The sequence below is a fragment of the Theobroma cacao genome, chromosome 4 (genome assembly GCF_000208745.1).
Source record: "Theobroma cacao cultivar B97-61/B2 chromosome 4, Criollo_cocoa_genome_V2, whole genome shotgun sequence".
Classification (NCBI taxonomy): domain Eukaryota; kingdom Viridiplantae; phylum Streptophyta; class Magnoliopsida; order Malvales; family Malvaceae; genus Theobroma; species Theobroma cacao.
In genome coordinates, this window is record NC_030853.1 from 23257537 (window position 1) to 23284751 (window position 27215).

Consider the following 27215-nt stretch of genomic DNA (forward strand, 5'->3'; position numbering starts at 1 on the left):
TCGCTGCATAGGTGGCATTCTATATGCTGGCAGATTTGGTAATGCTGCTCCTGGTACCAAATCAATTGCATGTTGGATGCTTCGTAAAGGTGGTAGACTTTTCGGCAAATTCTTATTGAACAATTCTCCAAACTCCTTCAATAACTGCTGAATTTCTGTTGGATATTGAGGAGATTTACTCATCTGATCACTTTTTAAATGCTTACTTACCAAAGCATACATAATACCCATCTCACCACCTTCAGCTTCAAAATTTTCAACAGATAGATACCCAACAATTTTGCTACTTGTGGGGCTTGAAGTTGTTGATTTCTTAGTCTCTTCTTTAAGAGGATATAAAGTGTACCTCTTGTTATTCTTATAGAAAGAATAGGTATTTGGCTTCGTCTTATGAACCATATCGTGATCATACAACCAAGGTCTACCCACAAGAATATGACCAACATCCATTGGCACAACATAACATAGGGCCTCATCATCCAAGTTATCTCCCATAGTAAATTTCACCAAACATTAAGTAGTTACCAGTCCCTCACGTCATTTCTTTAACCACCAAATCTTGTAAGGATGAGGATGTTTGCTTGTAGGAAGCTTTAATTTGTTCACTGCCTCTTTTGAAATAATATTTTCCATGCTTCCTCCATCAATGACAAGATCACACACTTTACCTTCACAAACAACTCGTGTGCGAAAAATACTTCGCCTCTTCCAATCTTCTGCTTCCTCATTTACTGTTGTTGTCATTACTCTTCGTACCACTAATGACTCACCTTGTGCAGGATAAACATCGATTTCCTCTACCTCCTCCTCATACTCATCATAAACAGGCTCTAACTCTTCCCCTAATTCTGCTAAGTTTACCCTTCGTTGTGGGCAACCAAAAGAAGTGTGCCCCTTTTCCCCACAAATAGAACATGGAATATGGGAATTGCTGCCTCCTTTATTTGTAGAAGAACCAGAACTGTTTTGTCCTCCATAAGGCATTATACTCTTGCCTTTATCATTCTTTTCAACATTAGTTGCACCTCTATTAGTTTTATTGATTGTGGCAGCCCCTTGATAATTTTGTTGGGATGTTGGATAACCTCGTCTTGCTTCAGAATTATTTTGCCAATGGGTGCCATATAAAGGCTTTCAAGCACCATAGCGTAAAACTTGTTTTTCTGCTGATAAAGCATATTGACGAGCATCTTCAATGTTGTATAAACGAACTACTCCCAACTCGTCTCTAATAGAATGATTTAAACCAGCAAGATAACGAGAAGTAATTTTTTCGTTACTCTCAGCTAACCCAACCCGAATTGATAAGTTATTGAATTCCGATGTATACTCCTCAACGGTCATGTTATTTTGCTTCAAACAATGAAACTTTTCATACAATTCCATAGTATAATCAGCAGGTAAAAATTACTTTCGTAATTTGCTTTTCATGTGCTCCCAAGTGCTGATTTTAAGCTTACCTTGTCGTGCACGTTGCTCTTCAACTCTCTTCCACCATTGAAGTGCAGTACCTTTAATTTCAACTTTACAAATAACACTTTTCGATTTTCAGCCATGGGTTTCCATTCAAAGTAATTTTCCAAACTAACTTCCCAATCCAAATAATCCTCCACATGAAACTACCCATGAAAAATCAATTACTTCGATCTTGATTCCTCCACTGTTTAAATCAAGAGCATGTAATAACCGGCCTTCCAATCCAACTCTTGCCGCTTGATTTGCGGGTCCATCTTCATGAAAGGGGTTCTCGTTCTCAAATTCATCATCATCCTATAGATCTTGAATCTCAAGGGGGGTTGTGGTCACCTTTTAGATTCTCTATTCGGGCTTCCACTGGTTCCTGACGCTGCAAGGCTTGCACAGCCCGGGTCAAGTCATCAATCATTCTCCGCATCTCTGCCAACTCAGCTTGTTGGGGCTGATTGCCTCTACCTCGACCTCTACCTCGACCAACCATAGTATTCTAGCTCAAATCCTTATAGGATAGTAAGATCGTTTGCTCTGATACCACTTGATGTGGCCGAAAGGTTTAGGGCAATTAGTACTCAACAATTAGGGTTAGAATATGGTTGATTGTGTTGGAATAATAAAAAGATAATTGGGTTTTCAAAGAAACCTCTTGAATAAATATTCAAAATAACAAAAGATGATAATGATAATCTTCTACCTAAGATACTTATTTATAATAGTTAAGATAAATCCTAATCAAATAGTAATCCTAATCATAAATAAAAACTTAAAGTACTAAAATTCTAAAAAAGATAGGAAAAAAAATTTCAAACTAAATAAATAAAAAAAAGATTCTAAACCTATAAACGTACATCTCAATATAAATTTTCATATGCGCCTGCATCAAAGATTCTTAGTCTTCTTGAAGAAATTTCTAAAGCCTAAGCATGTGAACAAGGAAGAATAGTAATAATGAGAAACTACGTTCTACTATGTCAAATTTGTCGACATTCTTCTCTCCTATAGCATCCTTTAATAGATTTTCCTTTTTATCTTAAGCAACTTCTGTACTCTGGTTTACTTAATACACATTAAGCAATTTTCTTTTCATGTGACTGAATTTGATTCTTAGATAATACTAGTATGGACCATGGACTGTTTCTTGTTCTTGATAAATATTTATAAATCATCCATTAAGAGTTATTTTCCCTTCAATTTTGTCATGATATGGGAGGCTTCACCATATTTGCTTGACTCTCAACTTTATATGCAGATGAAGACAGGATGTGTAGCTCTAGTTTTATGTTTAAATATTAGTGTTGATCCACCCGATGTAATAAAGATATCTCCTTGTGCAAGAATGGAGTGTTGGATAGGTATGTTTTCGGAGTTAATTCTCTCCTCTTGTTTTTGTGGGTTTGCTGTTTAATGGTTGTTAACACTTTGATGCTAATGATATTGTTTGGATTCAGGAAATCTTTTATAAGGTTTTTATTATTATATCATCCAAAGGAACTAAATGCTAGCGGCTTTCATTGAGCGTAATGAATTGTTAATATTGGCTATGATTATGCTCTTGGATGTTGCTCTTTCTGCTCCGTCATAATAATCCTTAATTTTGTGTTGAGATATCTGAAAAGAATTGTTATAATTTCTATCCAAGACTAATTACCCTCATACATCCAACTAAGCTCTTCTCTGTTATAACCTTTTATCAACTGAGGACAAAAGCAGTACATCCATTTATGTAGGGTGGAAACTGGAATATTGTGAAACTATAAATAGTTTGAACTCTTTTGACATAATTTACAAATCTTTTAGCTTTAAAAATAGGGAAATAAATTTTAGGCAGTGGGAGTACCTTTGTTTAAGCATGTATTTAATGAATTGGGGGTGTGGTGTTTGAAGTAGTAGTGGCAAACAAGCAACTGAAAATTGGATGGAAAGTTGAAATAAGAACTATTGAGTTTGGGGGTCAAGAAACTGAAATTCGAATGTTATAAAGGCCAAAGCTACAAATAGTTTTAAGTTATTGCTCTTAGTAGGGTTATCGCTTCATGAAAATGGTGTTTAGCGTTCAGTCTCAAGAATGCTTATCTGTTTATTATTTCTGTATAACTCCTGTACTACCCATGCTTTATTTGGTTGCCAAGAAGGAAGGAGGAACATGAAATTGGAATCCTAGTATTGCAATTACACAAAATAAGTTTTTCATCATATTTTCTTTTCCATCATCCATCTCCCCCTTGTGACCAAATGATGTAAAATGAAAATAAAAATGTTTTTATTGATTTGATGTTTTTATTGGGAAAGTTAGGTTGTCCCACACTTTTTTTCTTTAATCATTGGCAGATCCCTTTTCTATGGCACCACAAAAAGCACTTGAAACTATTGGGAAAAGCTTGAGAGATCAATATGAGAGGTGGCAGCCCAAGGTGTGAGCACGGCCCCAAATTATGTTTCATCCAGGTTACTCTATCAAGTTTATACTCTAATGCTCTTTGTTGAGATGTGACCAGGCTCGCTGTAAGGTTGAACTTGATCCTACAGTGGATGAAGTGAAGAAACTTTGTAATACTTGTCGAAGATATGCCAAGTCTGAGCGTGTTCTATTTCATTATAACGGACATGGTGTTCCGAAACCAACTGCAAATGGTGAAATCTGGCTGTTCAATAAGGTGTTCTTTGGTTATAAACAATTCTTGTTGCTTTTTGTTTGCGCTATTTGCCTAATTGTGTCCTTGCTCAGCCTAATCATTGTCCTGTGCAGAGTTATACACAGTATATTCCCTTACCTATCAATGACCTTGATTCATGGTTAAGGACACCTTCTATATATGTTTTTGATTGCTCTGCTGCTGGAAACATTGTTAATTCCTTCATTGAGGTATTTGCTTGTGTTCTATCCTCAATTTGTCAGTTGTATATATTTTGGTTTCTACAATATTCAAATTGATCTTTTTGTCTAGCTTGAGATGACTTTTGAATATAATTTGGTTGATAGCTTCTTGATTGTGGCACTTCTAACTACCCTGGGTCTGCACGAGACTGCATTCTTCTTGCTGCATGTGAAGCACATGAGACTCTTCCTCAGAGTGCTGAATTTCCTGCTGATGTGTTTACTGCTTGTCTTACTACACCTATCAAAATGGCATTGAGATGGTAAAACTTCCTGTTCTACTTTTAGTCTTTATTTTCTTTTGGGATATGTTGGCCTTTTGGGTATTCATGCTGTTGATAACTCATGAAAATGCATCTTTCAGGCTTGTAAATATTGTTCCTCTCTTTGTTTTTTTGGCTTGATTCTTACATTGCTTTTGTCTTTTTAATGTTTTATGGAGTAAACTGTAATACTTCATTTCTTTTTCTTTCCTGCTGGAATCTAGAATTCCATGAATTGTTACTGTCACTTTAAGATTGTATTTATACTGGCACCTATGGTCGTGTTGTACCAAGGTCTGGTTTGGCTTGGAAGCACTCCATTGATGTGGGTGCGGGAGTAATCGATGCTGATTATGGGGGCCCTCTTGGGGTTATTTTGTTCAATCATTCGGATGTTGATTTTGAAGTGAAAGTGGGTGACAGAATTGCACAGTTGATTATTGAGAAGATCATGACACCCGATGTTTTAGAAGTTGATGATCTGGATTCTACTGCAAGAGGCGCTGGGGGATTTGGATCCACCGGTGTTTGAATCTCTGGGTTCTTCATTTTCCTATGTAATGGGTTAGGATTAGGGGTCGTTTTGGAGGATTAAACTTTGTTGGGTAGTTTAGTTAAATCAATGGTAAGGAAAGCTGCTTTGTTTTGCTTCTCATGGTATTTTGAGTTGTAAAGAACCTTATATATATCCAGCAATAACTGAGCTATCTCACTGATCTTTTAAAAAAAAGATTGTATTTATGAAGATTTGAAATTGTATGAGATGCTTTGTGTAAAATGTTCAGATGCACTGTCGTTTTAGTGGCTACTAGCTGTAAATTGTTTTATGTCTTTGATCTTGATAACTCCTTGTATGATATTGAGGTCAAAGTAGTTTTTTCACCTATGTAGAGAACATGAAAGTACCTATCTATTTGAGGAGTGATTCTCTCCTTGCACTTTGGTGCCCAGAAACAATTCACATTCAGTTTCCAGGAGTTGCTCTTTTGGTAATTATTAGTTGCTGTGAGCATGACCTAGGGTATACTCTAAGATTCATAAGGTGTTTCTGTCAGGTTGATCTGTCTTTTAATAGGTTTTATGTGATAAGATTAGCACTAAGTGGTACATTTTATACTCAAATAATATATGCCTATTTGCTAGGCTAAAGATCTTCTTGGTATTTGCATTTTGAATTAGTTTTTACTATGTTTCTCTATTTACTTTTTGCTGTTTCTGGATATCTTATAACATTGCCTTATTGCATTATTTTAATTATTTGCAGATTTTTCTAATTTTAATGTATTTGGTTACCATGTGTAAGATGCGCTTACTAATCTTCTGATGGTTATCTTCCAGGTTTTGCACACGCTCATTGCTTCATGAGTCTCTTGACTCTTCGCTTATAGATAAAATTCCTGGTCGCCAAAATGACCGTAAAACACTTTTAGGGGAGTTGAATTGGATTTTCACTGCAGTGACAGACACAATTGCCTGGAATGTTCTCCCTCATGGTAGGTCTTTGAGTGTATTGCTCAGCTGTGTTCTTTCTTTTATAAGTGGTTCTTGTCTTCTGATCTATTTAATCAACTCTTATTTCTGTGATGCAGACCTTTTTCAGAGACTGTTTAGGCAAGATTTACTAGTTGCCAGTTTGTTCAGAAATTTTTTACTTGCTGAGAGGATTATGCGCTCTGCAAATTGTTCTCCAATTTCTCACCCAGTGTTGCCACCAACCCATCAACATCATATGTGGTACTACAGGGGATCTTCACTAACTTTACAACTTGTTTCTCAGTTCTTCTTTAAATTTTTTCTTCTGTGCACTCCAGGGATGCATGGGACATGGCTGCTGAAATTTGCCTTTCTCAGCTTCCATCATTGGTTGAGGATCCAAATGCAGAGTTCCAGGTGTGTTTTTTTTCGAAGTCTTTTGCTGGGTGTTAATTTATTACCCTGAATTTTCATAATGTTTACTGGAGCTAGACAAGAATTACTAGATAGGAGGTAAAGGTGCTTACTTTCAGTTCCTTGTGTACCCTTATTCTTTCTGAGTGTGCGTTTATTTTGTGTCAGCCGAGTCCATTTTTTACTGAACAGCTGACAGCTTTTGAGGTATGGCTTGACCATGGATCTGAGCATAAAAAGCCACCAGAGCAATTGCCTATCGTTCTTCAGGTGCTGAACTATTTCCTGGTCCTTGTAGCTGTGGGGGCCATTGTTTGGTTGCCCTTCCTATTTATGGTGATTTTAAATTTAATGAGATATAGGCTAAATAATGTTTTTGTTTTTTTCTATTGAGTCCTCTGTTTTATAGGTTAATTTTTAATGGTAAGGTGGAGAAATGCTCCTTCAGAATCTACACCCATTGGCATGTTCGCTAATAAATTGATTTTTAGATTGAAATCCCATTTACTCGGAATTTGAGCTGATGCGTCTGTTTAAAGAGTAGTCTATTTTGAAGCATAATTGATAGGCAGTCTGTTATGCAGGGCCACTGACAGTGACATGTGCGAATGGTTTATAGTTACTATGGCTTTAATTATATAAAATTTTTAATCTAATGACTGACCAGCTTATCATTCATGTTTCAGGTTTTGCTTAGTCAATGCCATCGATTCCGTGCACTGGTCCTTCTTGGAAGATTCCTTGATATGGGACCCTGGGCTGTAGATCTGGTAGTTATAGATGGGTGTATTCTTTGATATGAGCTTTTTATTGTGTTTCATTATATGCTGATATTTACTGACAGAGTGGTTTCATTTTTTTAGGCCCTTTCTGTTGGAATATTTCCATATGTTCTGAAGCTGTTGCAAACAACCACACCAGAACTGCGTCAAATCCTTGTGTTTATATGGACAAAGATTTTAGCCCTTGATAAGGTGTGTTCACAAATGCTTCATTATTTTGGGGATGCATATTTGTTTGCTTATGCTAATATAGCTACTTATGCATACAGTCTAACTTATTTACTTGTACTCAGCGTGTGCCTGTCTGCCTTTGAACTTAACATTTTAAGTAGTCATTAAGTGCTCTATTGTATATGGTGGAAGCTTCTATATAGTTTGTCTGTGTTCAGAATTGGTGTTGTAGTGGTGAAAATTCTGGGTCTTCACTTCTTGTAGGTGCCAAAATTAGTCTGTTTTGATAGTCTGCTGTTTTTATTTGTCAACACTTGAGAACTGAATCTGCTTCCATTATTCTATTTGATGCCTTTTGCAGCAGTATATGTTAGCATATTCTTATCACCTTATACTATGGTAATTTTGAAATTCTATCATTTTGGATTGCAGTCATGTCAGGTTGATCTGGTAAAGGATGGCGGTCATGCTTATTTCATTAGGTTTCTTAATAGTGTGGAAGCATATCCTGAACAGCGTGCAATGGCTGCATTTGTTCTGGCTGTCATTGTGGATGGGCATAGACGGGGCCAGGAAGCCTGTATTGAAGCAGGGTTAATACTTGTGTGCTTAAAGCACCTTCATGGTTCCATGCAAAGTGATGCACAAACTGAACCCTTATTCCTTCAGTGGCTATGCCTGTGTCTTGGAAAGCTATGGGAGGATTTTCCCGAGGCTCAAATAATAGGTCTGCAGGCAGATGCGCCTACAATATGTGCTCGTCTACTTTCTGAGCCTCAGCCAGAGGTATATCTTCTCACTAACTATATATCTCTCTGATAAATTAGTAGTTTCTATTTTGCATTTTACAGATTTTGTAATTGTAGAGGCTGTTTTACTTCAGGTTAGGGCTTCTTCAGTTTTTGCGTTGGCTACCTTGCTTGATGTTGGGTTTGACTCATTTAGAGATGGTGTTGGAGGGGATGAAGAATGTGATGATGATGACAAGAGTAGAGCTGAGATTATTATTATAAGAAGTCTTTTGAATGTTGTTTCTGATGGAAGCCCTCTTGTCCGGGCAGAAGTTGCTGTAGGTATGTGGTAGTTATCTCATTCATATTTCATGCATTAGGATAATTGCTTTTGGTGTTCTCTGCAGTTTTTGAACATTATTGTGACATAGTTGAATGAATCTTACAGAATCTTTGCAGTTCAAAACATCTTGAAAATTTTTTATAGCAGTTGTAAATGCTGGACTATTACCTGTAATTTATTATATTCCAAATTCTGGATCATCGTGAGCTTCTGAGATTTTTTAAGATACTTGCTTCTGTATAACATTTCTGTGCTATGGTATGATGCAAAACGTTAGAGCCACTTGTATTATGATCCTAGTATACTCTTTGTTATACGAATTGTCTATCAGCCTCTCTGTCACTGGAACCTAATATTTGCATGTTTTGTGCAAACATGATTCTGTCTTTGAACTGCTTTCTCTTCTGATCGGGGGTTGTCAGTGGGTGTTCTGCAGATTTACTATGTTTGTGAATAATATTGGTGGATCAATGTTGATGCCTTGTTTTTGTCTTGGCAGCTCTAGCACGCTTTGCCTTCGGACATAAGCAGCACCTCAAGTCAATTGCTGCTGCATATTGGAAACCTCAGTCTAATTCCCTGTTGAATTCATTGCCTTCACTGGCTAATATAAATGGAACAGGAAGTGGAAATATAGTTTCATCCCAAATAGGTCCTTTAATTCGAGTTGGAAATGACAACACAGCCGTAGTTCGGGATGGAAGGGTTTCCACCAGCAGTCCTCTTGCTACTGCTGGAATCATGCATGGATCTCCGTTATCTGATGATTCATCACAACATTCTGATTCTGGAATATTGAATGATGGTGTCAGTAATGGGGTAGTTCATCATTCAAGGCCAAAACCTTTGGATAATGCAATGTACTCACAGTGTGTACTGGCTATGTGTTCTTTAGCTAAAGACCCATCTCCACGCATAGCAAATCTAGGTCGGCGGGTTCTTTCAATTATTGGGATTGAACAAGTAACAAAATCTGTGAAGTCTGCTGGTAGCACTGGCCGGCCTGGTGAACCCACAACTTCCTCACCAACTCCAAATTTTGCTGGACTAGTTCGTTCGTCTTCGTGGTTCGACATGAATGGAGGTAAATATTTTTGTTCTCTGTTAGTTCCTCATAATGATCATCCTGATTATTATGACCTTTTCTTTTCCTTGATATCTCATGCCATGATGCTATCTTTTATTCTATTTAGACATTAAAGTTATGAGATTTAATTTGGAGATGATGTTGACAGGTCATCTGCCGTTAACATTTAGAACTCCTCCTGTTAGCCCTCCTCGACAAAATTACTTGGCAGGAATGCGTAGAGTTTGCTCTCTAGAGTTCAGGCCTCATCTGATGAATTCTCCAGACTCGGGATTACCTCACGCACTTTTAGGTTCTGGTTCTGGGACTTCAGAGCGCAGTTTACTTCCGCAATCAACTATCTACAATTTTAGTTGTGGTCACTTTTCAAAGCCCCTTCTTACTCCATCAGATGATAGTGAAGAACTATTGGCCAGAAGAGAAGAGCGAGAGAGATTTGCACTGGAGCATATTGCTAAATGCCAGCACTCCTGTATGCCTTTTAATTTATTTGTTTGTTGTTCTTTTTATACTATTCTCATGCCAGTTTTTCCTTTGGAACTAATAGGTTTCTCATTTTCTTTGCTAGCTGTTAGCAAACTTAATAATAATAATCAAATTGCTAGCTGGGATACAAGATTTGAGACAGGCACAAGAACAGCCTTGCTGCACCCTTATTCTCCTATTGTGATTGCAGCAGATGAGAATGAACGGATCAGGTATGTGATTTCTGTGTTAGCACCAGTTCCATTTTTGAGATATTTTGGGATGCACTTTTAGTGTAAAATTTTATTAATTCCCAGTGAATTGTATCTAGTTCTTTAATAAAAAGTATATATTAATAAGATTTATATTTGATGCACTGTCTATATTTGATGACAGGTTATGTCATCTCATTAAAACTAACATTTATTTGTAGGATTTAAAAATTTTTTTAATTAGATGATGAGGTTAGTCATTGACAGTGTATAAGTTACGCACCAGAAATGCATCAAGTTGAATCTTATTAATATACGAGGTGGCAAGTTGTGATTCACATTCACACTCTGTGCGTCATATATAATTTCTTAAGTTAAGAAAACTGATATTTTTGTTTCTTAGAAGATCTGATGCTGACTTCCAAATATATTGAAATATTAGAATTCTTTTCTTCATGAAACGTTAAAAATGTAAATTTCTTCATACAAGTGGTTTTTGTTTTGTTACTGAATAGTGGACAATGCTTCCAAAACGGGTTAGATGAGTTTTGTCACTGTTCATTAGGATTTTGGTTTTGACGACATTTTCATTTGATTTTTGTAAAGTTTTTGCTGGCATATTAATTTTTTGGTTTTTCTTTACAGGATATGGAATTATGAGGGAGCTGCCCTCCTCAATGGTTTTGATAATCATGATTTTCCAGAGAAGGGAATTTCTAAACTGTGTCTTTTGAATGAGCTTGATGAGAGCTTGTTGCTTGTTGCTTCATGTAATTTTTTTTTCCACCTTTTTTTTAATATTTTGTGGTGGTCTTGTTTTGTAAAATTAATTTAGGGTTTATCTCATGCAGGTGATGGAAATATCCGGGTTTGGAAAGATTATACAGTGAGTGGCAAACAGAAACTTGTTACTGCATTTTCTTCAATCCAAGGTCACAAACCTGGTGTGCGGAGTTTGAGTGCTGTCGTGGACTGGCAGCAGCAGTCCGGATATCTCGTATGTATTTATTCTAGAATGTAATCTCTAAGAGTGTTTTTCTTGCTTACTATTTGATGCCTAATATAGTATTTTGCCATTGCTCTGATGACACAATTAGTATGCCTCTGGAGAGATATCATCCATCATGCTTTGGGACCTGGACAAGGAGCAGCTTGTTAATTCGATATCATCATCCTCAGATTGCAGCATCTCAGCACTGGTGAGTTTAGCTCCTCAAGCTCCTTTGCATTTAAATTTAATTTATGTTTAAGCGATCGGATTAAGCATGTTTGCGTAAATGCCAGTGGCAACAGGTACCTAATCAAAGTAGTAATCTTTTACAAGCTATATGTTTTGAAAAATTACTGCATATCACTATTGAGTTGGCAAATAAGAAGCATGCTGGAAAATGTACTGTGCTTTAAAATGTGTTGCTTTCATTAGTTAAGGATGCCTTCCTGAATATTGAGTTAATCGAGTCAAAGGTTAGCAGAGGAATTCTCTTGTTGTTTTTAAAGGAGGTAAACATTTTCATTCAGTTCTATGTTAGATTGCTAGAACCTTGCTTTTGCATCTGATTTAAGTTGTTTCTTGGGTTTGATGGGTAAATGAAGATAGCTTTTGTTCTACTTTTTTATTGGTTTGTCTCTGACATGGTTTTTAACAAGCAACGGGAAATTGTATCCCATTCTTGGTGAAATGTCCCATCACCTAAAATTTTCCATGAGAATGCAGCAGAGCTGTGAGTTGAGTTAAAGTGGCTTGTGACTTCTGTCTTTCATTTTCATTGAAGATCTACCTCTTTAATTTTATCTTATCATCTGACTTCTATTGAACATTAATAGTTTGTCATTGTTCCTTACTTTATTTTGGCAGTTTGTTTAATGTTGCCTATTATCCTCATTGATTTCCCCCCACCCCCCCTACATTTACAGGCTTCTTCTCAAGTACACGGTGGTCAATTTGCAGCTGGTTTTGTGGATGGTTCTGTCAGACTCTATGACATCCGGACACCTGACATGTATGCACTCTATAATGAAATATCATTTTCTTTGAGAAGATAATGAAATATTTCTTCTGGAATGAGGAATAATTTTACCTATCATTTTGAGCATTGAATGATGTGAGCTTCCCCATAGTTAAAATTTATTCCTGTGCCCTTTACCGGTTAAAAGCTGATATTCTTTCCCTTAATGAATTTTGTCAACTATTGGAAGTGAAGTATTGTCCAATTAGTTTATTGAATGGATTATTAATGTTTATTTACTTATATTTTATTAATTTCCATCAGGCTTTTTTTTTTTTTTTTTTTTATGAATTCAGAAGGAACAGCTCTCATGTTTTAATCTGCATTTTTTGTCTGACCCAAATTTGTTATTTTAATGTTTTAGGATGGTTTGTGCAACTAGGCCACATACTCAGCAAGTACAAAGAGTTGTGGGTATTGGCTTTCAACCTGGACTTGATCAAGGAAAGGTAAGCAGCTTATAAGTCTTAAAAGAGATATGTTCAAATGTTGACATCATCATTGTTCCTCATTGGACATTTCATTCAGCTTTTGATTGTGGAAATAGAGAAAGTTGATGGACTTTTCATGTCCTGTTTTCAGATTGTCAGTGCAGCCCAGGCTGGGGATATTCAGTTCCTTGATATTAGAAGTCTGAGAGATGCTTACCTTACAATCGATGCTTTCAGGGGCTCACTTACTGCTTTAGCTGTTCATAGACATGCCCCAGTAATTGCCAGTGGCTCAGCAAAACAGCTAATCAAAGTCTTCAGTCTGCAAGGCGAACAACTAGGCACCATTCGATACCAACATACCTTCATGGCCCAGAAGATTGGTTCTGTAAGCTGCCTAACCTTCCATCCGTACCAAGTACGGCTTGCTGCTGGGGCTACTGATGCCTGTGTCTCTATCTATGCTGATGACAACTCTCAGCCAAGATGAATGTTTATTCTTTCCCAATTTCAAGAATTTGGGAGGCAGTACACCGAGGACGAATGGTGTCGTGGATACGGAGATCAAGGTCAATGGGGTGCAATGTTTGAGTTTGGATGCTGCTGCTGCCGCTGCCGCTGCCACATTCACGAAAATTCACTGTGGGGTGTTCCTGGAAATTCAGGTGGGGGGGGGGGGGGCACAATCAGCTGATTGTATGCTACATATAGAGATATATTCATTAGCCTCCGGTGTAGATGGTCTTACATGTTAGAAAGAAATCCTATCCTGCATATATTTATGGGGGAAGGGGGGGCTTTGGCAAATAATTTGTTATATAGGTAAAAGCATGTAAATAGTTTTCCCATTATTATTTCATCCTTTTTCTGTGTGTTCATTGTTCCATCCCTTGACTTGATTTGTAAACGCAACCTACTTGTCATCATCATAATTTCAGATTAGTCATGGGCGAAGGCATCCTAAGCGTTCGGCTTCAACCTGACTCTGTTGCTTCGTTATTAGTAACTTAGTATTACATTTACAATCCCACCGAACAATAATTTTATATACGTCTAGATCTAACATTTATTTAGCTGATAAATTTGTAAATCAACCAACGTGTACAACAGGAATCACCTCGTAGATGCTGCTGGGTTCATTGTTAAATGGAAGGTTTAAGTACCCAATGGGGTTTAGTATAGACGTCGATTCTGAAGATGGAAGTGGCAGCGGCTATAAACATATCATGCACCACAACGAAAAATTATAATGTGACAATAATGAATAACAATCAAATCTAAAAAGACAATTCCACGTTGGATACGGATTTACACCATTTTCACATGGACATACCCTTCGCATAATGCTTTACTGCCTCACTTCCTTCCACCAACCATACTTTGGCTAGAAGTACCTGACAAGCTAGGGGATGTACTGCTTGTCATCTTAAGCCTCCCATCTGTATTTCCAAGCACATTCAAATCTTCAAACAACCTGTATGATGGAATAAAGGGCTTCTGTCCTGCTACGGGAGTGGGGTTCTTATAACCTGTACTCGCCCAAGAATCCCCATTCATTGGTGCTCCATTGCTTCCTCTTGCAGGGAATGAATTAACATGCTGCAAGGGCCTATTACCTATCACGGGATTTGATGTGGCAATGTTCATTTGGGGAGTAGAAAACATGTTATTTGCAGAGGAAAGGTGATTTTGGCTGTTGAAATAACCTGGAATAGCAGCCCATGGTGGAGGGGGGTACCCAGATGAGTATTGCGGGTATTGAGGTTGAAAATGTGGCTGGTGTTGAGGTTGTAAGAATGACTGAGTTTGTGTTTGGGACTGTGCTTGGAGGCGAGGTTGAGTTTGCTGTTGTGCTTGGCGCTGAGGTTGAGATTGTGATTGTGGCTGGTGTTGAGGTTGTAAGAATGACTGAGTTTGTGTTTGGGACTGTGCTTGGAGGCGAGGTTGAGTTTGCTGTTGTGCTTGGCGCTGAGGTTGAGATTGTGATTGTGGCTGGAGTTGAATTTGCGATGCTGCCTGTAACTGCAATGGATGGGACTGTGGCCGGGGTAAAGATTGGGATTGTGTTTGGAAATGAGGTTGGGCCTGAGACAGTGAATTTGACTGGATTTGAGTTTGGGAATCTGTGTGGAACTGGCTTTGGGATTGGGATTGTTGGTCAATTTGATGTTGAGATTGTGGGTGTACCTGTTGTTGGGAAAGATATTGTGGCTGGACTTGAGGCTGGGATGGTTTCTGTGGATGAGGCTGAGGCTGGGCCCAAGGAACAACATAACTATTATATGGCAGCTGTCTCTGACTTCCAGGATAGGTTTGGGAAGCATAAGGATATCCCTGGGTACTAGGAGGAACAGGTGCCTGATGCATATTTTGGTAAGATGCAGATGGTGTAGGAGGGGTATGGGGAGAGGAAGCTGATGTTGTTGACAAGGTGATGCTTAGAAGATCAATCAAGTCCTGTTCTTTTGTAGTCCTAACTGGTGCAGGTGGATCTGGCAAAGCTAATGCATTGCATGGAGTCGAGGTTGAGGCAGCTGGCACATATGAAGTTGTCGGAGCAGTATTGTTGATTGGCACAATACCTTCACTTGTTCCAGCAGATGTGCTCTGAGAAGATGTGGACTGTGCTCTAGAATGCCTGCACTCAGAACGAAATGTTGTCAAGAACTAAGCTAAACTGAACATATTTAAACTATGATGTTTCATCAGAGACAAAAGAACAGGTCAGCGTGCTCTTGGCCTTCTGTAAAGGACGAGAATAGTTATCAAGGCTTGGGATGGGTTCTACTGAAAAGATTTGACTAGTACGTCTATACAATAACTTATAAGCAAGTGCTGCTTCTATTCCTTTTTTTTTTTTAATAAAAAAAAAGAACAAATAAACGATCATAACAAATTATTAATGCTCTGATTCTGTCTGGGTAGATTTTCCCTGACTGCAAGCAGCATACACCAACAAAAAAATAGTCATTTCAAAGATTGCAACAAGAAATATAAGACAAATTAAAAGTTAGCATAGAAACCTTCTAGCTAGCTGTGCAAAATCATCTTCCTCTTCTTCCTCTTCATCAATCTGGCTTCTTGTCACAGTAGCAATGGGTGCAGATGGACTGATATTAGGTGTTAGGCTTGAGTCCTTCACTTCATTTGATTTGTTGGAGGTACTTGCTTCAGCTGGCTTGGAGCTTACATTAGTAACTTGAATTGGCAAGGGGGAACCTGAGGCTATGGCATCATGTTTGGCAAGCAAGCTTTGCAGACTGTCATTTAGTTCAAGACCTCGCGCTAAAAGTTCCTCATCCCTGCCACATAGCCAAGAAAGAACTTTTGATATCTGCACATAAGCCTTGTGCAAAACAAAGAACTTCTAAATTTCTAAAATCAACACACAATTCACGTGCGAACAAAGAAACACAAGCATCAAGGTGGATGCCATAGAAAAGAACAGGACCCTAATGATGATAATAGGATAAAATAAAAAGACTTTCCAAATCCTAGATTTTAATTTCCCAGGTCATTCCAGCATTAGTCCTAGACTTCCCAACTATTGGGGCCAACAATCAGGCAGACCAATCTGATACACAATTGAGTTAACAAAGAAAATAGAGAACGCTATGTACAGAAAATCATTAAGGTTTTTAAAATAAGAGATATTTGGAGACAACTAACCCAGTAGTTGTTAGCATCTGCATCAGCTTTTTCTGGTTGGAACGACATCTGTTGACAAGATCAACTATCACTTCATCTTTTACTGCCTGCCAATACAAACAAAAAGTACAGTTATGGATTTTACAACCAAGCTAAAGCAAAAGAAACAGTTTTATTATTGTTGTTGATACCGCACGGTCATCGGGGTTAACAGCTTGCAGCATGTCACTTAAGAGCTCCATAACATCCCTCATAGAGTCCAAGCTAGATAAACTAAGATAATCAAGGAAAATTTCAGCCAAAAGAAAGGAGGGGAGAAAACAGCAATAGAAGAACAAAGAAACTTTCTAAACAACATATAAAGTGAAGTGAATTTACACCTTAAACTTTCAATTTCGGTAGCCATTGTTTCATCAAGCCTTCTAGAAGAATTGCTTGGCATTCCATAACCAGGATGATTGTGTCTCACGGTTGGATGGGTAGCAGGTGGTGTAAAGATAGGAGCTGCATCCAATGAACGCTTGGGAAATTCTACTCCAGAACGCTGCCATTTGTACAGTCATATCATTTTAGATTCACTAGTGTAGTCAACAACAATGAGAGCAATTGATCTTAGAAGTGAAATCCTGGATCATGTCCATGATGCCAGTCCAATATGACATCTAACTACTTAAGGTGCCATGCTTACCCTTAGCTCATCATATGCCCAGTAGTAGTGAGGATGTTTACCACCAGGACCACCAAATGCCTCCTGCCAAGAGTCCAACAAAACCAAGATTTTGTCCCTCACTACCATATCTGCCTGCAGAATTCAGTCAGTCAGGCTCATTAAAACTGACAGATTGAGAAGAATTCAGATTACACAAAGTTCAACAAACAATGATACTAAACAAAATGGTCAAATACCAGCAAGATCAAAATTAATGGAAGTGAGATGCTACATCCATGCATCAAAAGACTAAACATGGGTAAAAGAAACTGCATTTCTGCAAACCTATGACTTGGTAATATAACTCTCCTCAAAAGCAAAATACCCAGACAACCACTACCATACAACATTAGTGACCGGTTCAATAATTTCCAACACCCATCACTTTTGGATTTTGCACCAGTCATGCCATCCATCCAGAAAAATCCCTGTCCTCCAAGATGACATGAACCAAACTTAAATTTGAAATACAAATATGGCTGTCAGTGTGCAGAACATAGGTTCAAGAACACTAGTTTCAGCCATCAGTTAAAAGGAATCAAGAATGCCTTCAATACAAAAACAAAATTGTCTTCTTTCAGAGGACTTAGCTACATCATTTACCTGTCCTCCAACATCTTACCATATGGACAAAAATCTTCATCCCACAACTACATTTCAACCCTTCTTGCTTTTATTGTAGACTTTTGCTCCATATATGACAATGACACCTTGAAACCTAATGGCTCTGAGCTAGTTCTATGCATTCTAAAAACCATTGAATTAAGATAAGTCTACAGGAGAACAAAATCCTTTTAGAAAAGACAAGAGAGTAAGAGTTAACAGTTTTACCAGAAGAATGTAAGCAACAATTCTTAAAACAGTTGAATTGGTAAAATCAAAGAATTACCTTCTTTTTCACAATTTTGACCATCTCACCCAATATATTCCTCTCAGCAATCTGAAAATGGACATAGTCACCACAGTTCTTCACCATTGTCTCCAAAAGCTACAAAGGGGAGATCACACAGGGTTAATCCACAAACACATGTGACAACAAAAAATGGAATTTGAAAAATGATCTTCAATGAAAGTTACCGTCAAAGCAAGTAATTGCACTTTAGAACTCTTGTGCTGCAACCTTTTCTTCACAGCCTTTACAACATCCTTTGCTTGCCTGAGAAATTGAACCATCCATAGTCCACATATCAGTAAACTAGCAAAGTTTATATTAATTCCCTTCCACGGGAAAAAATCAAAAACCCAAAAAGGTAATAAAACAAATAATAAAATCGCAAAGAGCCATGACTTTAACAGAGACAGTGAAGAGAAACCAAAACGAAATCAAATAGTATTGCTTTTTATCTGTTAAATGTTTTTTGCTCAGAAAGTTTCTTATTTTTATGTCTATCATCATTTAGTCTTTTCCCCATGAATACTTTACAGTGATGCTTGGGAAAATTATATCACCTTTCTCTTCAATCAGCATCATCTAATTCAATCCTTTTACAAGAATCATAATTCTTTCCATAAAACCCAAAAAAAAACATAAATAAATAAAGAAAAATCAATTAACTCCACTGAAGAAAAAGAAAATCAACACCCATAATCCTACCGAATTAATACATAATCCAAAGACAAAAAGAAGAGATGAGAAAAAAATTAAAGAACAGCCTCTAAAACATAAAAATTAAATATCAACATAAAAGCATGCACGTAGAAATCAAGAAACGAAACTGAAAAAACTCAAAAGTCAACCCCTTCACAGAAATTAACAGAAAAATTAAGAAAAAAAATAAAACTTTTTTTATACCAATGATTAGAATTAACAGAATCGCAAATATCGATGTTCATAGTCCAATCAGGACCGATTAGAAGATCGCTCGTCGCCTTGTCTACTGCTACTGTTGCTGCTGACGATGAAGCCGAAGACATCATCATCATCTTTCCCCGTCTCTTCTCTTCCCTTAACAAAAACAAAAAGGTTTCCGCTTGTTTCCCGAGAAAATTCCACCGAAACAACGACCTCAAATTCCCCTGGAAAACAACACCGCCTTACCGTCTGTTTGGATGCCTAGAAAAAAAAAAGGAGAAAAACTGAAAGCCGAAGAGAAAAATTAAAAAAAGGGGGAAATTCTTTCTCTGGTTTCTCTGCTGTCCTTTAAAAGGCTTTTAAGCAAGAAATTTCTGAAATTGTAATTTGTAAATTGCAGCGGAGAATTCGTTGCTTTTAATAATATTATTATTCTTTTTCCTACTTTCTTTCCCTTGTTCTAGACCAGCTTGGGGACGCCTCTTGTGCGTGAGTGCGCTGACTCACGCGCTCTAATGCTGTGGAGAAGGGAACGCGCTACGCTGGCGTAATCTTATCTGGTGAACCATTTAGCAGATTAGGAGGAGCGAGTGTTTGCAGTAATGTTGCGAAGGGAGAGTGAGTTTCCTGGGAAACTCCTTTTCCCCACTTTTCTATCAACTTTTGGCAATAAAGGATAAATATAATACTTTTTTATATTTGTTTTAATTAAAAAAAGTCATTGTGGAATTTAGTTGTATTATTATCACTATTATAAAAAGGCAAAGACCACCGAGCCTACAGTAACAAGCATTTTAATTTAATTATTAGAAGAATTGTCAAAATGGGGGCCGGCTTTGTCTGGTTTTATTTATGTAAAGTGCTATGGGACAAGGTTTTCCTAGAAATTTACGGATAATGCCAATGATTGTAACAAGGGAAAGAGCAAGTGACAAGTAGTTAGTAGAAGAAAGAAGAGAGATGAAATATGCCTTGGCTTTGATTTTTTGTGGGTCGCTTAGGCAGAAATTCCAATTCCCACATTTATTGCAATCCATATCTTCAACCATTTGTTCTCTGTCATGCAATTATGTCACCCTCGTGTCTAATCATCAAATATCGCTTCTTTCTTCCAAATAATTCTTAATATATATATATATATATATATATATACATACATTTCTTCATTTTTCAATGTCATATTAATTTTTATGAAATTAATATTTTTGTATATGCATGGACTGTTAAAATTGTGACAAACTAAAAAAGGAATCACACATTAATGTTCAGTTCGGTTGAACCCAAGATTGTAACATACTTAGTAGTGGCAATAAGTATATGTATTTGATTTGGGTTTTAGATTATAAAATGAAAAATCAAACTGAACTCAACTGCAATTTTCCATACGTTCAAGCCTCAAGCACTGATGCACCTTGACTGCCTCCTTGTTGGTAACAAATACCATAATTTTTTATATTAATCCCACTTCCTTAAAATTGTACTACTAGATGAAAATTGGGTAAACGAAAATGAAGAATGCATGATGACGATGATCACCTCCTTAAACAAGGTGGAGCCAACCAAACTTTTTCTTCTCAATTTAAATGATAACAACAGCAACAATCATAATAAGAAAGATAATACATAATAACACTCTAGATTCGTTAATTTTAATGGAGAATGATTGTGATCTTTGATTTTATAATCGTTGGAAGCGTAAATCTTTGACTCAAGCAACATTAATTGTTTTATATCAAATATTGCTCCAGGAATTAATTAATTTGCAGTGGTCGATCCTCATCCTTACTTAATACGTATGCCCACTATCCATTTTTCTTTCCCTCAACTATATATAAAAACACATAATCATCAGCCTCTCTCATTTATTTTGGCTTTGACAGTTTGATTTGCTAAACAATTAGGCACGTACAAAACATTCCAATACAGCATGGCCAGTTAAGGATAGGGAGATGAGTATACGAAATAGCTCTTTGTTTTGTATTTTTTCTTTAAAAAAAAGAAAAAAAAAACTTGTGAATAAAGATGTTGATGATCCATAGTGTTTCAGAGGAAGTATGAATGGGGAATTGTCGTATTGACTTTGTGGTTTTTGGTGGTTTCATATTAACGATGAAGTCATAAAAATGGCTGTAATGAAAGCTTAACAATTTTCTTTTCAGTAAAGAAATTAATCTTTTAGCAATAAAAACTCAATTTAATTATAGGTTCATAAGAAAAATATTATGGTGATCATTTTGGGTCGAATCTAACACTAAAAATTGCGAATCGAAGGGCCTTAAATAAAAGATGCACAAAAAGAGTTGCTTCCAAGTTTCACAAAGGAATTAAGACTCGTATCCATTGTGATTTGTGATTGTGAGGGACTTTGCTTATTGTATGGTGCGGGAAATTGGAAGCAAAAGCAGGTCAACGCTCATATATCCCCCATCATTCCTTATGCGACCGTCAGGTCTTCCTTGGAAATACAATCATTCTCCATTTACTGCAAATTGCAAAAGCAAAAAGCTTTTCTGGGCATTGATGGATACAATCATCCTACCCTTCCTTCCCCTCTTCTCTTAAATTTCTCACTCAATTTCTGGATGTTGACGTGCCCCAAGCCCAAACAAGAAGGGGTTGTTGGCAACTATCACAGCCTTGGATACTCCTACTTTTGAAACAACCCGACCATAAAGCACACCGGGCATGCAATCACCAACAAAATTAAAAGCTCCACTCTTCATGACTCATGCGCTACTCTAGCTACATAAGCTGGCCCATGCTCCAGCAAAAATTACTGCAGAGGGGTAGGCAGGGTTTATTTACTTACTGTCATTACTTTTTTGCCAGCTTTTCAAGTTCAATTCAAAGGCATTTTCTATATTAACAAATGAGCAATATTGTTTGCAATTCAACTAGCAAAATATGAACTAAAAAATGGGCAGTCAAATTAATTTTATGAACATATATATATATATATATATATATATATATATATATATATATATACATATTTGAAGATATCAAAGGACTCTTCGGCATCGGCAATCTTTTCCGAGTTAAAAGACAATGATATGTGGGTACATCAGCAAGTTTGCACTCAAACTCAACGGGAGAAAGCAGAGTGGTGTAACATGATAAGGATTAGGGAGTTTATGTTCAGTCGTCACCACTACGATCGGCATTGATTTCATCCAGAATCACCACCAGAGTAACAATAAATGCGTAATCAACATTAGGGCATGCAGTCACTCCAAAATTGTCTGTGTCGAATACCACGGTTTGCAAGCTGTGTTTTCTATGCATCTGCATTATCAGTATCTATCAATGAGTTCCAGGATTTCCAATATCAAACTCTTTAATTCTTATTTATGTTTGTTGAACAGTGTAATGCTATCAAGATGGTAACAATATTATCTTCATAATGATAGTCTCTTCATGTGTATGACATTAATTTAAATGTTTACGTGCAATGAATTACCTGTGCAATGAATTACCTGTGCAATTATGGTCTCTCCAGCATAGATGGTGCATCCGCTCTCATGCCAGCCGCCTTTGATCCTGAAATCAGGCACTGATTCACTAGTGTTGGAAGCCAAGAAAACGTCTAATGTTGTCTTCAATTGGAGGAAAGACGATTTCTTCACACTGAAAAGCAAATCATCGGAGCTGTTGCTTTCTCCTCTAAAAACTTGCCATCTCCTATGCACAGTCAATATCTGAACAAAGACACATAAAAAACAAACATTAAGTTCCAAGGTATCAATGTCTTGATTGATTCTGTACTATAACTATGATACTGATAAATACCACTAAATTTTTATCTTAATTTGCTACTAAACAAATTAAATGCTTAATTTCACATGAAACTTTTTACAATTTGCAATCATTTATATCCACAATCCACATCTTTTTTCCATGACATTAATTAATGATAAGGGTCATTGACTTGTGGTATTACTAACCCGTGTAGAATGAAATATGGATTCGAAAAAAATAGTTGAGTTCCTTGAAGAATAAGAAAACTTAATGATATAATAATCAATTAAATAAAAGAGATATATATCTGAAAATTTTAAAACGAAATGAGTTGGAATATATATATATAAAATATGATTATATTTTGTGTCTTTTAAGACACATTTTCGGAAAACTAGCATTGGTCTAGATAAATTAAACTAAATAAATGAAAAAGTTACCTTCTGTTTGAGAGAGACGAGAGGATTTCCAACGGCATCAAGCAGGATGCGACGATCACGAATGCTGAATAATTTACCTTTAACCTTGAAAATAAGGCTGCCATTAACGTCGGTAACATCAAAGTTATTTTCTGCAAGTGTAAATATTTTCTGTTGTATTTTAAGTTCCACGGGATATGGGGCAAGGAACTGTTCCCCAATCACCACAATGGGGTTTGTCGGCGGCGTATAGGCGTTGGCTGGTGCTGGCAGTGGCAGGATTCCTCCTAAGGCTGCCATTGGGTTCATTTTACACTTAACAGGAAAAACAACAAGAAATTTGAGAGACAACTTGGAATGTTTTTTTTCGTGTTTTTTGGTATTTGGGGGTAAATTTGTTTTGGAGTTGATGATTGATTCTTTGAGTAGTATTGTATTTATACATAGAAATTGATGAAAAGGCGAAACAAGCTGCTATAACTGGGAATGGCAACTCTGGGGAATTCCCAGAGTTTTCTGTTTGGATGGTATGCGTTTGAATCAAATTCTTGCGGTCATTGATTTGTTTGAGATGAGGCCAGGCCAGCCATGAAATGTTTGTTGCACCTTTCACTTACAACAACGCAAATTTTGCCCTTTTTCTTTTTAAAAACAGATAGGTTTTTTATGAATAAAGAATTGACAGAGAATATTATCTATAAATTTAAAAACAATTTTCACAAACCTTTCTAACAAACAATCACAACAAATTAACAGATAATTAACTTAATTAAATATTAAGGACTAACAAACAAATTTGTTTAAAGATATTGTAACAAAACATAATTGCATGGCAAAAGATGTTTATAGGTTAGATGTGTCAACACAATTGATGCTCGAAAAACTTAGGTTTGTGCTTGAAATTGGTCTGTCTTATTCATTTATATATGTTTAATATAAAATATTAAAAAAATAATTTTATGTTAATATTTTTATACTATTATATAAATACATACAAATTTAGAATTTTATTAACAGGTACTTAGGAGACACTCATTAAAGTTACCATATTAATTAATATTTTCTCCCAATGTATTAAAATTCATCACATTACTTATCAACTATTGCATTTAATACAAGAATGTTACTATAAATAAAAAAGTGAGCTAATTTTAAAGAGTACTTTTAAAGCACCCGATAGCTAAAACTTAAAATTTAAATTAAATAAAAATATATTAGTTTTTAAAGTAAAAATATTTTTGAATCGAATTGAGCCACGACTTAAAATTCATGTCCAAAGTCAACTCGAGTCAAGCAAGCTTGCAAGCTAGACATGTAGCCCAATTCGTGAACACTTGTAACTTAAGTTTTTATTTTTAAAATAAAATTTATTCACAAAATTATATAATACAATTAAAATCGGATACATTGTTCCTAATACAATTTCTTTTATGAGGTTACAATCATAAATAAAAATTTTAATTACAGTAAAATAAATTATATATATATAATATAATATATTCATGAAAAAAATCACCTTACAACTAATTTAACATTTGGCTGTACTTTTTTTTAATAATGCTGTTAAAAGTCTTTTTAGTTGTACTCTTTTTTTACCTTTTAACAATAGTTTTATAGATTTGACTGTATTATATAAATTTTACAATATTTTAAATAAAATACAAGGATAAAGATTGCATACATTAACAATGACCATATTTTTTAAAATGTTATTGAAGGTGAAAAAAGTACAACTAAAAGTTTGAGTAACAATATGTGTTAGTTTTTGCTGCATAAAATTGTATGCTACTGATGAGATCCACGTGCACCGCACGAGCCAATCAATATGTTTTGTAGAAAATTTATATTGTTCTATATATTGTAACTAATAAAAGGTCCTCTTTATTCAGGAGTTTATACATTTTATGTTATTTAACGTTCACGGAATGAATATGTCTTGTAAAAGATTAGAAACGGTTATAACTATGAAATCTTTATTGTATTAAAGTATCATTCTTAAAAGTTCTTTATCAATACTTTATCAAGACAGGATATTGATAAAGTCAAGAACTAACGCATATTATGTTTCTTATGAGTAAGCAATTGGTTCCATATATAGATTAAAACATAAAGATACTTGAAACTAATATATGGATGTTTATTAGAAGAACATATTCATTGAACATAATCCTTCATGAGAAATTCATTTGGCAGTTTACTCAAGTATTTATGAAAATATTCTCAAATGCCAATCGAATAAGTGACTCTTAGACTTGAAATTATCAAGTAATCTTATATAAGGATTGTTATATTTTGATAGTATCTTAGGTAGTCTCAGCTAAAGATGTATGGTGGGGGATATTGGTATAGAATGAAAGACATGAAAACAAATGAATGATCAATAAAAAGATATATCACCTTAATTGATCTTTAAGATATATATCCCATTGTTTCTTAACATGTATTAACTCAAAAAAATCTTTGATTAAGCTACAATGAAGATTCGGAAAATGATTTTTCCGAATTTCATTAAAGAGTTAAGAACAAATTTCAAGAATTAAAATGATAAAAACAAATATAGAGTAGACACCCATCATTGGGGTGGGTTTCAATCATTTTTTCACCGTCTCAATCTTGGACACCATGTGGTCTTTAAAACTAAAACTATTGAGCTAAAATTCACACTTAGAAAACTTTTGCAATTGTACAGTGATCTTGCCCTCACTAGGTTTCTTATGCCACTAAAGTTTTCTATCAATTAGGTTAAAGACTTGTTATGACATTACTGATAATGGGAGAATAAAATTCACTTTAAATAAAAAATAATGATATGTGGGTACATCAGTAAGATTTGCACTAAAATCAAAGGGAGAAACAAAGTGGTGTAACATGTTAAGGATTAGGGAGTTTATGTTCAGTCCTCGCCACTACGATCAGCATTGATTTCATCTAGAATCACCACCAGAGTAACAATAAATGCGAAATCAACATTAGGGCATGCAGTCACTCCAAAATTGTCTGTATCGAATACCACGGTTTGCAAGCTGTGTTTTCTATGCATCTGCATTATCAGTATCCATCAATGAGTTCCAGGATTTCCAATATCAAACTCTTTAATTCTTATTTATGTTTGTTGAACAGTGTAATGCTATCAAGATGGTAACAATATTATCTTTATAATGATAATCTCTTCATGTGTATGGCATTAATTTAAATGTTTACGTGCAATGAATTACCTGTGCAATCATGGTCTCTCCAGCATAGATGGTGCATTCGCTCTCATGCCAGCCCCCTTTGATCCTGAAATCAGGCACTGATTCACCAGTGTTGGAAGCCAAGAAAACGTCTAATGTTGTCTTCAATTAGAGGAAAGACGATTTCTTCACACTGAAAAGCAAATCATTGGAGCTGTTGCTTTCTCCTCTAAAAACTTGCCATCTCCTATGCACAGTCAATATCTGAACAAAGACAAATAAAAAACAGACATAAGTACCAAGTTATCAATGTGTTGATTGATTCAGTACTACAACTATGATACTGATAAATACCATTAAATTTTTATATTAATTTGCTACTAAACAAACTAAATGCTTGATTTCACATGAAATTTTTACAATTTGCAATCATATATATCCACATCTTCTTTCCATGACATTAATTAATGATAAGGGCCATTGACTAATGATATTACTAACCCGGAGAGAATGAAATATGAATTAAAAAAAAAAAATTGGGTTTCGTGAAGAATAAGAAAATTTAATGATACGTTAATCAATTAAATAAAAGAGATATATGTTTGAAAATTTTAGATCGAAATTGGTCGAAAAATATACATAATATGATGATATTCTGTATTTGTTAAAGCACATTTTCGGAAAACTAGCATTGTTCGAGATAAATGAAACTAAATAAATGGAAAAGTTACCTTCTGTTTGAGAGAGACGAGAGGATTTCCAGCTGCGTCAAGTAAAACGCGTCGATCACGAATGCTGAATAACTTACCTTTAACCTTGAAAATAAGACTACCATTAGCGTCAGTAACATCGAAGTTATTTTCTGCAAGTGTAAATACTTTCTGTTGTATTTTAAGTTCCACAGGATATGGGGCAAGGAACTGTTCCCGAATCACCACAATGGGGTTAGTTGGTGGCGTGTAGGCATTGGCCGGTGCTGGCATTGGCAAGATTCCTCCTAAGGCTGCCAT

General features: G+C 35.9%; 3 protein-coding genes and 1 pseudogene across 3 annotated transcripts in view; 1 reads left to right on the forward strand and 3 right to left on the reverse strand.

The window, feature by feature from the left end:
• The window catches only part of LOC18602269 (regulatory-associated protein of TOR 1), an 18724-nt gene extending 5012 nt beyond the window's left edge, over window positions 1-13712 (forward strand). The window contains exons 2-23 of the mRNA XM_007033538.2: window positions 2723-2825; window positions 3802-3884; window positions 3969-4127; window positions 4220-4336; window positions 4454-4611; window positions 5950-6104; window positions 6201-6345; window positions 6423-6501; window positions 6667-6768; window positions 7185-7268; window positions 7362-7472; window positions 7884-8237; window positions 8335-8524; window positions 9025-9609; window positions 9761-10084; window positions 10181-10310; window positions 10935-11059; window positions 11141-11286; window positions 11387-11488; window positions 12204-12289; window positions 12660-12744; window positions 12878-13712. Coding sequence (XP_007033600.1) covers window positions 2723-2825; window positions 3802-3884; window positions 3969-4127; window positions 4220-4336; window positions 4454-4611; window positions 5950-6104; window positions 6201-6345; window positions 6423-6501; window positions 6667-6768; window positions 7185-7268; window positions 7362-7472; window positions 7884-8237; window positions 8335-8524; window positions 9025-9609; window positions 9761-10084; window positions 10181-10310; window positions 10935-11059; window positions 11141-11286; window positions 11387-11488; window positions 12204-12289; window positions 12660-12744; window positions 12878-13216 — 3762 coding nt within the window. The 3' untranslated portion in view covers window positions 13217-13712. The remainder of the gene's footprint in view (window positions 1-2722; window positions 2826-3801; window positions 3885-3968; window positions 4128-4219; window positions 4337-4453; window positions 4612-5949; window positions 6105-6200; window positions 6346-6422; window positions 6502-6666; window positions 6769-7184; window positions 7269-7361; window positions 7473-7883; window positions 8238-8334; window positions 8525-9024; window positions 9610-9760; window positions 10085-10180; window positions 10311-10934; window positions 11060-11140; window positions 11287-11386; window positions 11489-12203; window positions 12290-12659; window positions 12745-12877) is intronic.
• Window positions 13881-19271, reverse strand: LOC18602270 (target of Myb protein 1). Its single transcript, XM_018119407.1, has 9 exons — window positions 18876-19271; window positions 18161-18239; window positions 17973-18071; window positions 17063-17176; window positions 16755-16918; window positions 16566-16647; window positions 16396-16481; window positions 15750-16028; window positions 13881-15364 (listed from the first exon to the last, which is right to left on the reverse strand). Exons 1-9 carry the CDS (start codon window positions 19004-19006, stop codon window positions 14083-14085), a joined length of 2316 nt encoding a protein of 771 aa, XP_017974896.1. The 5' UTR covers window positions 19007-19271; the 3' UTR covers window positions 13881-14082.
• Window positions 21913-23429, reverse strand: LOC18602271 (protein LURP-one-related 10). Its single transcript, XM_018119355.1, has 3 exons — window positions 23054-23429; window positions 22352-22573; window positions 21913-22160 (listed from the first exon to the last, which is right to left on the reverse strand). Exons 1-3 carry the CDS (start codon window positions 23339-23341, stop codon window positions 22014-22016), a joined length of 657 nt encoding a protein of 218 aa, XP_017974844.1. The 5' UTR covers window positions 23342-23429; the 3' UTR covers window positions 21913-22013.
• Window positions 25926-27215, reverse strand: LOC18602272 (annotated as a pseudogene).

Coding starts and splice junctions, on each gene's coding strand:
- LOC18602270 (XM_018119407.1), bottom strand. CDS start 19,006: ATGATGATGATGTCTTCGGCTTCATCGTCAGCAGCAACAGTAGCAGTA. Junction 16,482..16,565: donor TTAACCCCGATGACCGTGCG/GTATCAACAACA, acceptor TTGTATTGGCAG/GCAGTAAAAGATGAAGTGAT. Junction 16,029..16,395: donor CAGATGCTAACAACTACTGG/GTTAGTTGTCTC, acceptor GCTATGTGGCAG/GGATGAGGAACTTTTAGCGC.
- LOC18602271 (XM_018119355.1), bottom strand. CDS start 23,341: ATGAACCCAATGGCAGCCTTAGGAGGAATCCTGCCACTGCCAGCACCA. Junction 22,574..23,053: donor TCGTCTCTCTCAAACAGAAG/GTAACTTTTTCA, acceptor GTCTTTGTTCAG/ATATTGACTGTGCATAGGAG. Junction 22,161..22,351: donor GAGAGACCATAATTGCACAG/GTAATTCATTGC, acceptor CTGATAATGCAG/ATGCATAGAAAACACAGCTT.